Source organism: Cavia porcellus, unplaced genomic scaffold (genome assembly GCF_034190915.1).
Source record: "Cavia porcellus strain 051 isolate PalLab524CR breed Dunkin Hartley unplaced genomic scaffold, mCavPor4.1 scaffold_16, whole genome shotgun sequence".
In the NCBI taxonomy this organism is placed as follows: domain Eukaryota; kingdom Metazoa; phylum Chordata; class Mammalia; order Rodentia; family Caviidae; genus Cavia; species Cavia porcellus.
Genome location: NW_026947499.1, coordinates 29,558,229 through 29,573,826, shown reverse-complemented (window position 1 = coordinate 29,573,826; position 15,598 = coordinate 29,558,229). Strand labels below are relative to the sequence as shown.

At 46.8% G+C, this 15,598-nt stretch overlaps 1 protein-coding gene across 1 annotated transcript; it reads left to right on the top strand.

Moving 5' to 3' along the window:
- On the top strand, positions 1-9,264 carry Ess2 (ess-2 splicing factor homolog). Its single transcript, XM_003478372.5, has 10 exons — positions 1-183; positions 1,320-1,488; positions 1,574-1,669; positions 3,932-4,101; positions 4,217-4,334; positions 4,601-4,734; positions 5,502-5,604; positions 6,293-6,402; positions 8,089-8,204; positions 8,721-9,264. The coding sequence occupies exons 1-10, from the start codon at positions 49-51 to the stop codon at positions 8,998-9,000; spliced, it is 1,431 nt and encodes a 476-aa protein (XP_003478420.1). The 5' UTR covers positions 1-48; the 3' UTR covers positions 9,001-9,264.
- The last annotated feature ends 6,334 nt before the right edge of the window (positions 9,265-15,598 follow it).

The window sequence follows — 15,598 nt, the reverse complement described above, 5'->3', positions numbered from 1 at the left end:
CGCAAAGCCTTAGTGTTTCCGTGTCGCGCGAGCGACTCTGGGATAGCGATGGAGACTCCGAGAGCCACGGGAGGTTCTGTGTTGCTGTCTGCTCGGTCTGGGCCCCCAAGGAAGCGCACGGCTGGGGAGGCTGGAGCTGCGAAGAGCAAGCAACGGGTCCTGGATGAAGAAGAGTATATCGAGGTATACGTCAGTGCAAATGGAGACTTCTGTGTCCCACCCCCGTTGCGCGCTTCTCTCTGGTCCTGTCTTTTCACCCTCCAGTCCACTTGTGGAAGGGGAACAGCCGTGTTTCTGCGCTTGGGATGAGGATAGTCCCGAGAGCCAACTAAACAGTGGAGCGGGAAATGTCCCTGATTGGGGAGACACTAACAATGTTTCCAGGGTAGCAAAAGGGCGATAAGTGATGAGGGTTGGCTAAATATGCTTCTGTTTTACTGTAGGAATAGAAACTTGACACATTTGAAAAATAATGACAAACGGGACTTTATAGATGGCGGTAACAATCAGTATAAAGGCTGGGGATTTTGGTTGTAGGCAGCGGTTGTGGCAGCATCTTTGAATAGACTTCAGATACCCCTGGAAATAAGGGTTGGTCCTGCCGCAAGCTCGCAGGAGGAGCTGGCACAGAGATTGGGGGAAACCCGTTTGGTTTGAGATCTGTTAAATATGGGACATTTCTGGTATGTACAGGTTGATAGCAGTAGTAGACAGCTGGATGTAATCATTTGCAGTTCCAAAGCAAGCTGTAGCGGGGTTCTGGATGGGAATTTTAACCACTAATGTTAGAAATGGTGACTGGCGCCAGGCGTGGTGGCTCACACCTGTAATCCCAGCACTTGGGAGGCTGAGGCAGGAGGATTGTTGCAAATTCGAGACGAGCCTGGGTTACAAAATGAGCTCAAGGCCAGCTTAAACTGCATAGTGAGACCCTGTCTGAAAAAGACAAAAAAGAAAAGAAATGGTGACTGGCTGAAGTCACTCAGCAGAGAGGTGCAAGATTGGAAACAGCAACTCATGGATGGAACTAAAGTGGCAACAGCCCATGTTTGGCTGGTGTGGAGCCACCAAAGGAGAATAAAAATGACCCTTAGTAAAGGGAGAGAGGAGGGGCTCATGGACATGACAGGAGTATTTAGTAATGTTGGCCCACATGTGATGTTCAGTCTCACCAGAAATTGATCAGAAGGTCTCCCAATTATTGGGGCAGGCAGAAGTAAAAGGAAGTGTTCTGAGGACCTTAGCATGTATAATAGTGAATTGTGAGGTGGGTCATCCAGATGGCAGCTCTTAATTTTTCTTCTGGTCACTCCTTACAGGGCCTCCAGACAGTCATCCAGAGGGATTTCTTTCCTGATGTAGAGAAACTACAGGCACAAAAGGAGTATCTAGAGGCTGAGGAGAATGGAGACTTAGAACGGATGCGCCAGATTGCCATCAAATTTGGCTCTGCCCTGGGCAAGATGACCCGAGAGCCTCCACCACCTTGTAAGAGGATTGTGTGGGTGACAAAGGGGAAAACCCATCAATTGTCACCATAGGCTTACTCAGACTTTTAACCTCCTTCTCCTAGATGTGACTCCAGCCACATTTGAAACCCCTGAGGTACACACAGGTACTGGAATAGTAGGCAACAAGCCCAGGCCCCGGGCAGAAGGCCTGGAGGATGGTGAGTGCTCCATCTGTTGGTTGTATGGTCACAATTATCTGGGAGTCTTATTCTGGCATGCCCAGGGGCTACAGGACACGTCTCATCTGTGAAAGATATCCTTGCTTGAAAGCAACCTGTGAGGCTAGAGAGACTTGTTCTAGGATGTGGAAGATCTGGGTCCAACTCCTAGGTGTTTTTTTGAGATGGGTCTTACTATGTTGCCCAGACTGCTAGCTTTGTGTTTTTATTGTAGGACATACTATTTTAAAAGGCATTTTGATTTATTACCTCTTAACCTAATTAGTGTCCACTCCATGAGAGCAGTTGCTCCCCCTGTGAAATAGCACATGGTATGATGTGGACCTGCAACAGATACGTAGAACCGATGAATGGTTGTCTTGAAGTTTGTACTGGAACATGAGACACATAGGTGTATAGGGTGTACCATGACTTTAAGAGGAAATCTTTTTAGGAAACAGCATTCTAAGCTATGTGGAGCATAAGAGTATCTTAAATTACAGAACTTTTTGGTCACAGGATTTTTTTTTTCAGCAGTAGAATATTAGTGTAGGCCGAGGTGGACAAGATACTTTTCTTCAACTAGGTTCTAATGTATTATAGTATACTAATGCAGAAGTTCATTGCATTGAAACAAATATATTTTCTGTTTCATAGCCCAGCTGTTCATGCTATCAGCCCATTGTCATCATCTTCCTTGGAGCTTGGGTCTTCATTTAAATGTAACACATAAGTTTCAGGGCAATTTGAAGATTCTTTTTCTTTTTTCTTTCAGTATGGTGATTGAACCCAAAGCCTTTTCACTGAACTACATTCCCAGACCTTTTTATTTTTTATTTTGAGATGCGGTCTCACTAAGTTGTCTAGGCTGGGCTAAAACATGCTATCCCAGTACTCTGGAATTATGGATGTGCGCTACCATGTCCAACTGATTCTTTTCTTTTTATATTCTGGCATGCCTAGGGGTCATCCAGAGGGATTTCTTTCCTGATGTAGGAAAGAAATGCAATGAACTTCTGCATTAGTATACCATAATACATTCTTTTATATGCCAGTAAATGTAGGAGTTATTTTTGTAATTTAGATGGTAGGAACCACTGTCATGTTTACAGATGAGGAAACTGAGGCTAACAAAAGGCAGTAACTTCTCTCTGAGAGATGATCAATAGTCAAGGCTTGAGTTTTCACCTTTTTGATCCCAGTTATTCAGTTACTAGCTTCGTGCATAGTCTGGCATGTAGCAAGTGGTGGTCAAAATTGTTACTAGACACACTCTAATTCCAGCACTCAGGAGGCTGAGGCAGCAGGATCACTGAGTTCGAGGCCAGCCTGGGCTACATGTTGAGTTCAGGGCCAAAAATTACATAGAATGCTTATTACATACATGCTTACTATCTCTTACCCTAATTAGTGTCTACTCCGTGAGAGCAGTTGCTCCCCCTGGGAAACAGTACATGGTGTGATGCCTTCTATTCATTAGAATAGAAGAAAAAGCTTCCCTCCCTGTTGGATCTGGTGGTGCCAGCTATTGTTTCAGCTAATTGGAAGGCTGAGGTGAGAGATCACTGGAGCCCAGGAATTCAAAATGTATCTGGGCAATATAGCAAGAGTCTATCTTAAAAAAAAAAAAAAAAAAAAAAACAACTTGAACCCACTAAAATTTTATAGCAGCCCCGGGGTGCTACCTCAAGGAATGCAGCTTTCCATGGTGGCAAGGGGGCCAGTGGAGTGGTCTAGTGCCTGTGAGGCCCCATCTGGAGCCCAGGGTCATAGGAGATTCATGCCAGAGGCTGGCTGACAGGCTAGATAGTTAGGTGACAACCACTCACTTGTCCAAATACCAGGAAAAAAGATGGTGAGGGTGAGAAAATCCCAGGAGGGAAGGATCATCTGGAGATTTGGTAGTGGGGCCTACAGAATTAATACAATTTTGAGAGAAAAGAGATTGTCAAACTCCAGTGACCACAAACTCCTATTTTAATTCCTAGATCTGCCCTACCCCACCTAACCAGTTACATACAAATTACGCTTGTTGTCTGGTAGATGAACAGAGGCAGCTGCAAGGTGGTCTGGGTAGTTAAGAGTGGCAAAAAAAAGTGGCGTGATTCTGCCCTCATGGGGAGTTGTCTAACGGATGAGAATTCCACCTTGCTATAGTGTGGCCTGATTCCCAGACGGGATATACTGATCTCTCCTGACTGCCAAGTGTGGTTAACACCATGTATGATACGTATGTTCCCCCCACCTGCAACCCCTGAGCAGGAGACGCTGGAGAAGAGGAGGAAAAGGAGCCACTGCCCAGCCTGGATGTCTTCCTGAGCCGCTACACAAGCGAGGACAATGCCTCTTTCCAAGAGATCGTGGAAGTGGCCAAGGAGAAAAGCCGGGCCCGCCATGCCTGGCTTTACCAGGCTGAAGAGGAGTTTGAGAAGGTACCTCTGGAGCTTGGGGACGATGGAATCCTCTGTTGGGGTGGGGGAGTCCCAGACCCATAGGCATAGTGCCTGGGGGTCCTTCTGACCCTCACTTTTCCCCATGTGATTGTAGAGACAGAAAGATAATCTTGAACTCCCATCAGCAGAGCACCAGGCCATCGAGAACAGCCAGGCAGGTGTGGAGACCTGGAAGTACAAAGCCAAGAACTCCCTCATGTACTATCCAGAGGGTGAGTGGGCAGGCGGGGTGGCAGGATGGGGCACAGTGTCTTGCTTGTGTCTGGCTTTCTTTGAATTGGCCTTCAGAGTAGAGGCCTTGGGGGAATCCTCTGTGCTGGTGTGGAGTGAGCTAGGTTGCACATGTCTGTCCACATGGGAGTAACTTAGGACTGAGAGGTGGAGCATGGTCTTGTCCCTTGGGCTGCAGACCTGCTAGGGCTGGTGTGGGGCCTATGCAGCACTCTGACACAATTGTCATCTCTGCTTCATTTGCCAGGTGTCCCTGATGAAGAGCAGCTGTTTAAGAAACCCCGGAAAGTGGTGCATAAGAACACTCGCTTCCTTAGGGACCCCTTCAGCCAGGCTCTGAGCAGATCCCAGCTCCAGCAAGCAGCTGCCCTCAATGCCCAGGTAAAGCTAGAGGGCCAGCAGGTGCACAGGGTCAGAGGTGGCTGGGGGCAGGCATGGCTTCTCCCATTGTGGCTGCCCCCTTAAAGTTAGGACTGTCCTTGAGCTTGATGGTGCTCAGTATGCAGAAGGATTGGGGTCCCTGTGTGGTAGGGCTTGAGTCTTTGATAAACTTATGTAGACTTTCACTGAGGCACTGTCTTGGTCAGATATATTTTGAAGGCCTAGGTTTGAACCAGTTACTCTGATAGCAGTCACCCCAGGGAAAGGAGTGTCCACACACCAGGCAGGGCTGTAGATAGTCAGGTGGTCAGGCAGGGAAACCAGTAAGTACCAAAACGGAACCTGGCCCAGAGGTTGGCCTGTAGTGGCACAGGGATTAAGGAGGCAGCAGAGAGATTCTGACCTGGGAGCAAGAAAATCACGTGCTTTCCCTTGGTGACTGGTGATTATAGGGGTGAAGGGTGGAGGCAGAGTATGAACATTACACTGCCTCAGGAGAAAGAGACAGGGCTCAGGCCCTGTCATGAGCACTGGTTTCCCTGGGTGGGAAGAAGGAGAGTACTCCTTGCTTGGGTACTCACTGTGATGGGCCTCAAGGTCTTTGTGGGGGTGGAGGTCCTTTTTCTCTCTCTTCTCGAAAGGGCTGCCTGCCCAGAAGCTTCAGCTTCGCCCAGAGGAAAGAAGTGTTTGCAGCATGTTCTTGTCTACCTGGCTGTTGACCAGCTGAGGGGAGAGCCCCCTGATACTAGCCTCTCTGCTCATTCCAGCACAAACAGGGCAAGGTGGGCCCTGACGGCAAGGAGCTCGTTCCCCAGGAGTCCCCCCGAGTGGCCGGATTTGGATTTGTTGCCACCCCTTCTCCTGCCCCCGGTGAGCAATGGGCTTTGTGCCAAGGCTGGTGTGGACCATGGGCAGGCTGGACTCTTCAGGCATACTGAGATGCCTTGGGGTACTGGTTCCTCTTCTGGTCTTTTCCTCAATGTCAGCAGAAGGGGTGCTGTGGGAAGTGCTAACAGCTTTAAATTCAGAGGACACCACAGGGTGGGGAGACTGAGCATCAGACCCTGACTTACAGAGGAGGTGGGTGACACTTGGGTTGGTTGCTCAGTATATAGGACGTCCCTCTGGCCTCCTTACATTAGCCTCTGTGCTCTCAGGCACTGGGTGCTTGATGTAGACTAGATCATATAGAGGCCATAGGTTGGCTTTGAATCCTGGGAGATTTGGGAGCCTTTGGAGCCCTGTGTGTATCCTCCTTTAGGGTAGGGGTGACCTTCAGGAGGCCTCTGGCCCTGTGATTGAATGGGCCTCAACTGATCAACATTCTCAGGCTAAGTGCAGCTGTCCTGCCATGGGACCACAATGACCTTGGCATTACCTGCTCAGAAAATGAAGGTGACATGGTTCCTGAATCCTAAGGAAAGGAGAAAGGGCTAGTTGCTAGCCTTGACATTAGCTAGGCTGGACTCAGGGTAGCTGGCTATGGTTGGGGGAATGCCTGGGGTAGTAGCCCTAACCAGATCTCCAGGCCTGAGGTGACTGGACTTTCCATTTGCAGGTGTGAACGAGTCCCCGCTGATGACCTGGGGGGAGGTGGAGAACACTCCACTGAGAGTTGAAGGGTCAGAGACCCCCTACGTGGACAGGACACCAGGGCCAGCCTTCAAGGTGGGTTGTGGTGAGGGAAGCATGGGTAGGAGTCAGTGTGGACACCCAAGTCCTGAGTCCTTGTGGCTCAAGACCAAGCTGCCGCTGCTCAAAGCAGGCCCAGTTGATGGGCCAAGCATTGACACCTCTGAGCCAGGGCTTTGAAAGCAGGAGTGAATGGATGAGTGAGTCTCTTAGGGAGGGATCTGGAGGAGTAGGGCCAAGGCAGGGAGTGGTCTGTGCTCCTCTTCAGCCTGGAGACCCCAGCTGCTCATAGATGCTCACAGAGTTAGACCGGAAGCCCCATGACCACCTGAGGGCTCTGTGCTTTCTCTGGCCCAGGCCAGAAGGCCCTTCTAGATGTACTATACATCCAGACAAAATGTGAGCAGAGGCTTTGGGTGCCTGGTTCTAGAACTTGTGTAGCAGCTGGGGATATAGCTCAGTAGCACCATGCCTGCCTGGCAAGTGTGAGGTCTTGAGTTTGATTCCTGGTTACAAACAAAACAACACAACACTGATCTAGAATTTGTGTGAGCTGGAAGGATAACCAAAACAGACTTGAGAGAGGAATAGCCGAGAAATACCTATGCTGTCCAATATTAAAGCTTATCCTCAGGCTGTATATGCAGCAGCAATGTCCCATTGGGCCAGGAGCCTGTATGCTATGACCTCACGCTTGCCAGCAAGGCACTTATGCTGCTGAGCTAAATCCCCACCCCTATTATAATTGTTTTATTAGTTTTTAGTTTGTTACTGTGGCTAATTTATGGGAAGTGTTTTGTTTTATTTTTTCTTCTTTTGTGGTAGTGCTAAGGCTCATGTCCAGGGTCTTATATATGTTAAGCATATGCCCTATCACTGAGTTACTTCCTCAGCCCCTAATTTGTAAATTAAACTGTAGCATAGGTATGAATAGAAAAAATGCATCATATACATAGGGTTTGATACAGTTTCAGATTTCAGGTACCCTCTGGGGAGTCTTGAAACATATGAGGATAAGTGAGCACTCCTATATATGAAAATGATGAATTTTTGTATAGCCAAAAATGTCATGAGGAAAAATCAAAAGTAACTAAAAAGCAATTATATGGGATGGTTTATTTATTTTTATTTACTATTATTATTTGAGAGGGGACAGGATCTCACCATTTAGTTTAGGCTGGTCTTGAACTCACCATGTAACCCAGGTTGGCCTTGAACTCATGGCAGTCCTCCTGCTTCAGCCTCCTCAATACTGGGATTCTGGGCATGTGCTACCATGCCTGGTTATGGCTTAATTTAATTGGTATATATAGCTCCTGTAAGTAAAAATACAAAACAAAAACAAGATAAGCACCTCTATAGAAAAAGAGGCCTCATTTACATCTGGAGGGATTTTAAAGAATCACAGAAAGCCAGTAAAAGCAGAAAGATGTTCACTGTAATAAGCAGAGGGTGAGAAGTAAGAGCAAGACCCACTGTTTCCCCAAAAGCTTGTCAGAGGTTCCTAAACACCTTGGTGGTCCTGGCCATGACCAGGCCATGACTGAGGATAGGTGAAGAGGGCAGGTCTGGAGTGAGGCTTTTAAGGGAGGTGACAATGGGTTGCTGGGATTGTGTCTGCCTGGGGGAAGAGATGGGCACCCACGGTAGCCACTCTTTTGGGGGAGGGACACCTGGCTTGCTGCAGGTCCAATACAGACCACTCACATAACTTCCTTTTAGATTTTAGAGCCTGGCCGAAGAGAGCGACTGGGCCTGAAGATGGCCAGTGAGGCAGCTGCTAAGAAACGGGCCAAGAAACAGGAAGCCCTGCGGAGAGTGACAGAGAACTTGGCCAGGTGAAGGTCCATCAGGCCCTCAGGTGTAGGTGGGGCGATATGTGGGGAAGAAGTTTGGGGATGAGCCATTGTCCCTGTCCTGCCTCTACTTTGCCTATTCCCAGCCACACGGATGCATGACCTATGGCACTGAGCCCAGGGTGGGTCCACGTGGTTCTCTGGTAGGTACCTGGGCTGCAGCTCTGCTCCAGAGCATGGCTGCTTATGATGTACACTGCCGGCTCCTCTCTACCTATTTTCCTCCACATCCTTCTTGTTCTGTCCCTAAGAAGTACCTTTAGGCCCCTTAGGCCTACTGTGAGCTCCTGTCAGCCCTGTGGATACAGTGTCATTGTTCCCTTTGGAGAGGGTAAGGGCTTGAAGTCTCAGAGGCTGGGCTCTCCCCTAGGTCCACACTTGGCTGTACCGCCAAGCGTTGTCCTCCTCAGCTCAGAGTAACTGTGCATCTGACCTGGGGGGCTGAGGGCAGCACCCAACTCTCCTAACCTCAACCTTCTTACCCATCCTTCATACCAGCCTCACACCCAAAGGTCTGAGTCCAGCCATGTCCCCAGCCCTGCAGCGGCTCGTGAGCAGGACAGCCAGCAAGTATACTGATCGTGCCTTACGGGCCAGCTACACACCATCCCCAGCACGCTCGACTCACCTCAAGACCCCAGCTGGTGGGCCTCAGACTCCTACATGCACACCGGCTCCTGGCTCTACCCCACACACACCCCTCACACAGGACCCAGCTTCCATCACGGACAACCTGCTACAGCTGCCTGCCCGGCACAAAGCCTCGGACTTCTTTTAGAGCCACTCTAAGCTGGGCCACAGATGCTTCATGGAGCCTGAAGTACAGAGGACTCCAGCCCCTGGGATCTCAGGCCTGGGCCAGAGGTGGTTGATCATCACAGGAACCACAGATGATAGGTGCTGTGCAGCAGCCGGGCCTGACACAGGACACCTCCATTCTCTTTGGGGCTCAGCACCCTTGATGCCTCTTAAGGCCTTGCCGGAACTGTTTTCCATTTAACTCCCACCTGAACTGTCATTAAAGAATACCTGGTATAGTCTGGCCAGGCTGCTTTTCCATCTGTCACCCTGAACCTGGGCCCTAGCTCCAACCTGGGACCTCATTGAAGTGTGAGGAGTTGAGGGCCCCCTGGGTGGCTCCAGAACTGCCTTCTGAGCTGGACTCAGACATCAATCCTTTTCTCCAAGAGAAAATGTCACCCAGTAGCGTCTAAGGAGGTTTGCAAAGCTGAGCTAAGGAGCTTTTCCCACATAGAGTGTGCAGGGTCACTGACTCCTGTCAGAGAAAAATAATTTTCAGGACTAGTCAGGAAGAGGTACATTGGGCAGAAATTTCAGTGCACTCTCAAGAGTGGAAGACAGGCATTCAGAGAAATAAAATGAGTATTTCCTGAACAGGGACTATTTATGCTTTCTTGAGGGAGTGGAAACCCTAAGAAAAGATGGCCCACCTACAGAAGGGTTTCTAACCCCTTTTTCTTTCTGTTTTGTTTTAGTCTTTTGAGAAGGGTCTTGCCATGTAGTTCAGGCAGGCCTTGAACTCACTATGTATCACAAGCTGGCCTTCAACTTGTGTCAGTCCTGCCTCAGCCTCTTGAGTGCTGGGATTATAGGAGCACACCACCATACCTGGCTCTACCTTTCATTTCCTCCTGTTCTACCTCATTTCTTTGCTCCTCTGAGGGACAGAGTCCTTGGAATTGTGCTCTTCAAGGTCGCTTGGGATTCTAGGCACTACTAGACCTAGCCTGCTTGATTTGCTAGCTACAGGGCTGTTATGCCTCACCCAGCATGAGTCACTTTGTTGGTAGCCTTATCTGTCACTTGCCAGCACCTGGGTTCTAGCTCAGGTGAGGCTGGGTCATCCTCATGTCCTCTGCTCTCCTCACCTGCTTTTGGCCCTGCGCATTAGCTCTACTGAGGCTGTAGTATGAAAAGAGAGCTGCAGGTGCTGTGTGCATGGGCAGCATTTGCCTGTGGGCTGGGACCCAGTCCTTACGTGGTGGCAGAGCTAAGGGGTCTTGCCCTTTAGACCTACTTGGGTCCAAAATCAGTGTCTAATTTCCATGCTATTGTGTTTAGGCCTAAGATAGGAATCACAGAATGTTGATGGCTCAGAAGGCTCTGGGTGCACAAGAGACTGCTTAGAATTGTGTTTTGAACCCTGCATGACCTGTCCTCCAGTTTTCCCATAGGAGTCGTCTCACTGTCTTAAGTGCTGATATTCTCCAGAGGCCAGTCCAGGGCCTGGCACCTGCCTGGAATCTCTTCCAGATTTGCTCCCTTGCAGTGCATTCCTGCAAGCTCCTGATGGCTGCCTTGGAGATCCTTTCTGGGGTCCGTATCTGGGGCCTGTAGCTGGAATTCTTCGAGATCAGCAAGATGGGTCTCTGGGTATGTTTATTTCATAGGAAAGGTTCAGTTTTAAGCCAAGGAGTTCCTGGAAGTGGGAGGCAGAGAGTTAGGGTTAGGAATGCTGCCCAGGTACTGACCAAGTCAGGCACTTAGCCCGGTATACAGGGAGCATGCCTGTACAGGGGAGGTATGATGGCCAAACAACAACACAAGACTGGGCCACACCAAGGCTGCTTGTGGCACTTGCTGATCCACAGAGTAGAGTGGCAGTCAGTGATTGGTGGGCTTCCCTGTGGGGAATGCCCACCAGGATCATCAATTTCAAATGGCCCTAGGGCTTTGAGGGTGACATTGAAGAAGGATCTGTGTGGGGGAGCAGGATAGGGTCAACAAATGCTGAACTACTTGAAGCAAGAGAGAAGCATGGAACTGCCCAGCCCTAAATGTCTTGGGGACAGGAACAGGGATAGGTCAGAGGCAGACAAATGTGGGCCTGGCAGGTTAACCACAAAGAAAGATCATCTTGCTACAAGCCTCACTATGAATTTGCCTGTGTCTGAGTACTGGTCCCTGGACCCCTTTACCAGAGACCCCACGCCAGCTGAGTCCTAGAGGAAAGACCCCACCTGGGACCTATGCTTGTATATACTTCATTCCCTTCCAGGGATATGCTTGGGTAGAGAGTATCCAGCCCTTATTTTTCTTTTTTATTTTTTGTTTTGTTTGGTTTTTTTGGTACCAGGGATTGAACTCACAACCTCATGCTTGCCAGGCAGGCACTTACGCCACTGAGCTAAATCCCCAGCCCAGCCCTTATTTTTCGACTGTAAGTTTGTACTTTAGCGTTACAGTAGCTGGCTGTGTGTCTCAGTACCTTTCCCTGAAGAATACAGCAAACTATGTGTTTACCCATTTGGTATGGCAAGTAGCAAGGAGTGTGCATGTGTGCAAGTGTCAAAACAGGATTTGGACTCACTTTATGCTCCATCTAACTGGTTTTGGACATGTTTATCTGAGCATCACAGAGAGTCCAATAGACTCAGAACACTCCATGATTTGTTTTGATTTTTCTGGTAAAAGTAGCCCAGTTCAGTACAGTGGCACATGAAAAACCAGATTTGCAGGTTTTAGAGGAGGTCAAAAGTGAATCATCAGAGTCTTGCATGGATGATGAAGATGATCCATTGTGATAAGATACACACTTTGAAAACAGAAGAGTGGTGTGGTGGATGATGATGCCGATGATCATCATGATGGTAGTGACTTTGACATTAGCCATGTGAGCCAAAATATTCCTGTGACAGCAAAATGGAAAAAGAATCAACTGATAATACAGAGAATGCAGACCTCCTTGATGAGGAAGAAAACACCTACTGAGTATATATTTGAAGTGTTGAAAAATGACCATACAACCCAATGGAAGAATGCAGTGTTACAACTAGGTCTGAAAATACAGTGAAGGTCCTTTTTTGGGGGGTACAGGGATTGAACTCACAACCTTGCGCTTGCCAGGCAGGCAGTTACACCACTGAGCTCAATCCCCAGCCCTAGTGAAGGTCTTGCTAGGGGTGAAACATTGAACAGAATGCCATCTCTTGCTTTCAAGAAATTGGAAATCGTAATAGACAAGGTGCTGTGAAATGCAAAAAGGCTGAAATGCAAGTATAACCTTCTGTATGTAACAATGCCCATATTCAAAAATCTATTATGATACCTCACTAGCTGAACTGAAAGCATTCACAGGTCTGTTGTATTAGCACAGATTTCTCATGGTGCTCTCAGGGATGTAAAAGACATAGAAAAGCAATGAGTCAAAATGTGAAAAAATGTATGCCCTTGATTTTTTTGTCTTTTTCATTTTTAGCGGTACCAGGGGTTGAACTCACGGCCACCTGCTTGCAAGGCAGGTGCTTATGCCGCTGAGCTAAATCCCCAGCCCCAATGTATGCCCTTGTAAATGCAGACTTCTTATTTCAATTTAGACATTTATCCTGGAGCTCATCCATGAAGTTCTTATTCACATAGTAATAAATCAAATGCTGTGAGCAGACTTGTTGCTCCCATCTCCCAAACTAATTGGAATGTGACATTTTTACCAGTTTCTAATTGATGTTATATTTCATAACAGGGCACAAATAGACCAGGAACTGTATACAGGAACAAAGCAGAAATTCCAAACAAAATGTTGCAATTTGAAAACACAGCATTATATAGTACAATCTTTCAATTGTACATATATAATACTGGTCTCTATATGGCAAAGAAAAGCAACTGGTTGTGGTTTATTTAAATGTCCCCCCAGGCCTCATGCAGTCATGGAGGTGGTCAAATCTAGCGTTTATAATTGGTTCGTTGTCTAGCACTGCACCTGCCCAGCCGTGGGTGGCCAGCATACAATATAAAGGAGGAAAGAAAGCGTTCTTTCCCCCTCTTTTTTGCACTTTTGCTCTTCTTGCTTGCGGCCTCCATGTACAATTGCCCTTTAGCCACACACTATCCTGTCTTTGAGCCAGCTGAATATGGACTGAAACCTCCAAAAACTGTAAGCTAAATAAACTTTTCCTTCCTTCATTTTGGATGTCAAGTACTTTGTCTCAGCAACAAGAGAAAAGTAACCAAGACACTGGTACTACTGATGTCAACATTTCATCATGATGGAAATACTGATAGGGAAACCTTAATGGAATGGAAGCCTTAACACCTGCCTGGCAAGTGCAAGGTCATGAGTTCAATCCCTGGTACCAAAACAAACCAAAACAAAGCAGAAGCCTGAGCTGGGTATGGTGGTACACACCTGTGAACCCAGCACTCAGGAGGCTGAGGCAGGAGGATCATTGTGAGTTTGAGACCAGCCTGGGCTACAAAGTGAGCTCAAGTCCAACCTTAACTGCAGAGTGAGACCCTGTCTCAGAAAGACAAAAAAAAAAAAAAAAAAAAAAAAAAAAGGAAGCCTGAGATGGAAACTTTCACTAACAAAATCAAACATGGAGTAGATATTATTGATGAGTTGTACAACTGTGATGTCCCTTGAAACACAAAGACAAAAAAACCAAGCCAGGCATGATGGCTCATGCCTATAATCCCAGCACTCGGGAGGCTGAGGTTGGAGGATCATTGCGAGTTCCAGACTAGCCTGGGCTACAAAGTGAGCTCAAGGCCAGTCTGAACTGCATAGCGAGACTCAGTCTCAAAAAAGACAAAAAAAAAACAAAAAAACCCAAAAAACAAAAAGTATTGGCTAGTCATTGTGTTTTATTCAATCCTAAACATATGTGGCAAAATAGTTTGATCATATATAAAGAAAATAAGTGCAAAATAGCCACGGACAAGTTTTCTTAGAAAATTGGGACTAGAGATCATTTATAGCAGAGAAAAAGCAAAATGTTTCTGCCCATGGAACTATGCAAAAAAAAAATTGTGGAACACACTGGTGAGCTGAAAGTTGAACAGGCAGGTGCAGCATCACAAAGACCTCTAGAACAAGAAAACAAAAAAGATGACAACTGTGCCCTACAAGAAAGAATAGGAAAACAAAGTATGCATACTGTAAGTGTGTTACTTGTGCACAGCACATGTAGTCATTATATGCAAAGACCTCCTTGGAGGTGACAGTTGCAGCAAAGCTCATTTTTGTGGTAGAGTTCTATTGGTAGTTTCATTGTAGGCCATATGGGGATGTATTCCTGATGTTTGAGTTTTGTGAGGAAATACATAGCTAATATGAAAACGTTGATGTCTATTCTAAACACGCAATATATATTAAGAATTTAAGGTTGGGTGTGGCGGCACACTCCTGTAGTCCCAGTACTCAGGAGGCAGAGGCAGGAGGGTCATTGCAAATCAGAGGACAGCCTGGGCTATACAGTGAGTTCAAGGCCAACCTGAACTGCATAATGAGACCCAGTCTCAAAAAGATGACAACAAAAAAAATTTACTAATTTATTTTATTGATATTTTATATTTCTGTTAATTATACACTGCATAGCATAAAAACCTCCTGACAAGACTGCAAGACCACTGAGATGTTAAGTATGTCTTCCAAAGAGATCAGGAAAGAGAAACACATGTGCTGTCAGTGTAAGTGACCCATGTATATGGGACATGCTGTTGGCATTTGTCCAGACTGCCTTACCTTATGATAACTGCAGTAAAGATTATTTTTTTGTGTGTGGAGTGCTATTGGTATTTTCATTGTAGTTCGTATGGGAATTTATTTCTGATGTTCTTTTTTAGACTTTGTAGACCAAAAAATCAGTGGATGTTGAAAATTTTGATGCTTTTTTATTTTTTTTTTTTTGTCTTTTTCCTTTTTATCAGTACCGGGGATCGAACTGTGACTGCCTGCTTGAATTTTGATGCTTTTTAATAAACAAGAAATATTAAAAACCCAATACTTTATCTTTGTGATTTTTTACCTGTGAAGTACTCATTGTTTAATAAAACTCATAAATTTGAAATTAATAATTCATCAACAGAAATACTCCAAAGAACCCATGTGCCAGTTGTGGTGCATGCCTGTAATCCCAGCACTTGGGAGGCTGAGCCAGAAGGATCACTGTAAGTTCAAGGCCAGCCTGAACTGCAGAGTGAAACCCTGTCTGAAAAAGATACACACACGCACCAAAAAAATAAAAATAAGAAAGAATAAATGTGGGTCTGACAGACCTATATTTATGCACTTTGATGACATAGTCTTACGCTCCAAAGGCTATGCCCTTTGTTACTAAGTGGAAGAAAGTGGATAGAACAAAATCAAAGTAATTTAATTGATGGATTTTATTTCTCCCTTGCACCTGTGCCCTTTTCAGGTCCTACCTGCCTCTTAGTTTATATGGGCACAGCCCTCACACACTCAATGCCCTCTCTACTACTAGGTGCTCAATTTCTCCACCTCAGGCCTGGAGATAGGATTCTCTTTAGCTGTAGAGGTCATGGCCAGCCTGGTTTCCACCTTGTCTTTGTTCTCAGGTACCTCCAGCGGCTGATGCTGAGTTTTGGCCCTCAGCTTGTGGACAGGTCAA

Coding starts and splice junctions, on each gene's coding strand:
- Ess2 (XM_003478372.5), top strand. CDS start 49: ATGGAGACTCCGAGAGCCACGGGAGGTTCTGTGTTGCTGTCTGCTCGG. Junction 6,403..8,088: donor CACCAGGGCCAGCCTTCAAG/GTGGGTTGTGGT, acceptor ACTTCCTTTTAG/ATTTTAGAGCCTGGCCGAAG. Junction 8,205..8,720: donor GTGACAGAGAACTTGGCCAG/GTGAAGGTCCAT, acceptor CCTTCATACCAG/CCTCACACCCAAAGGTCTGA.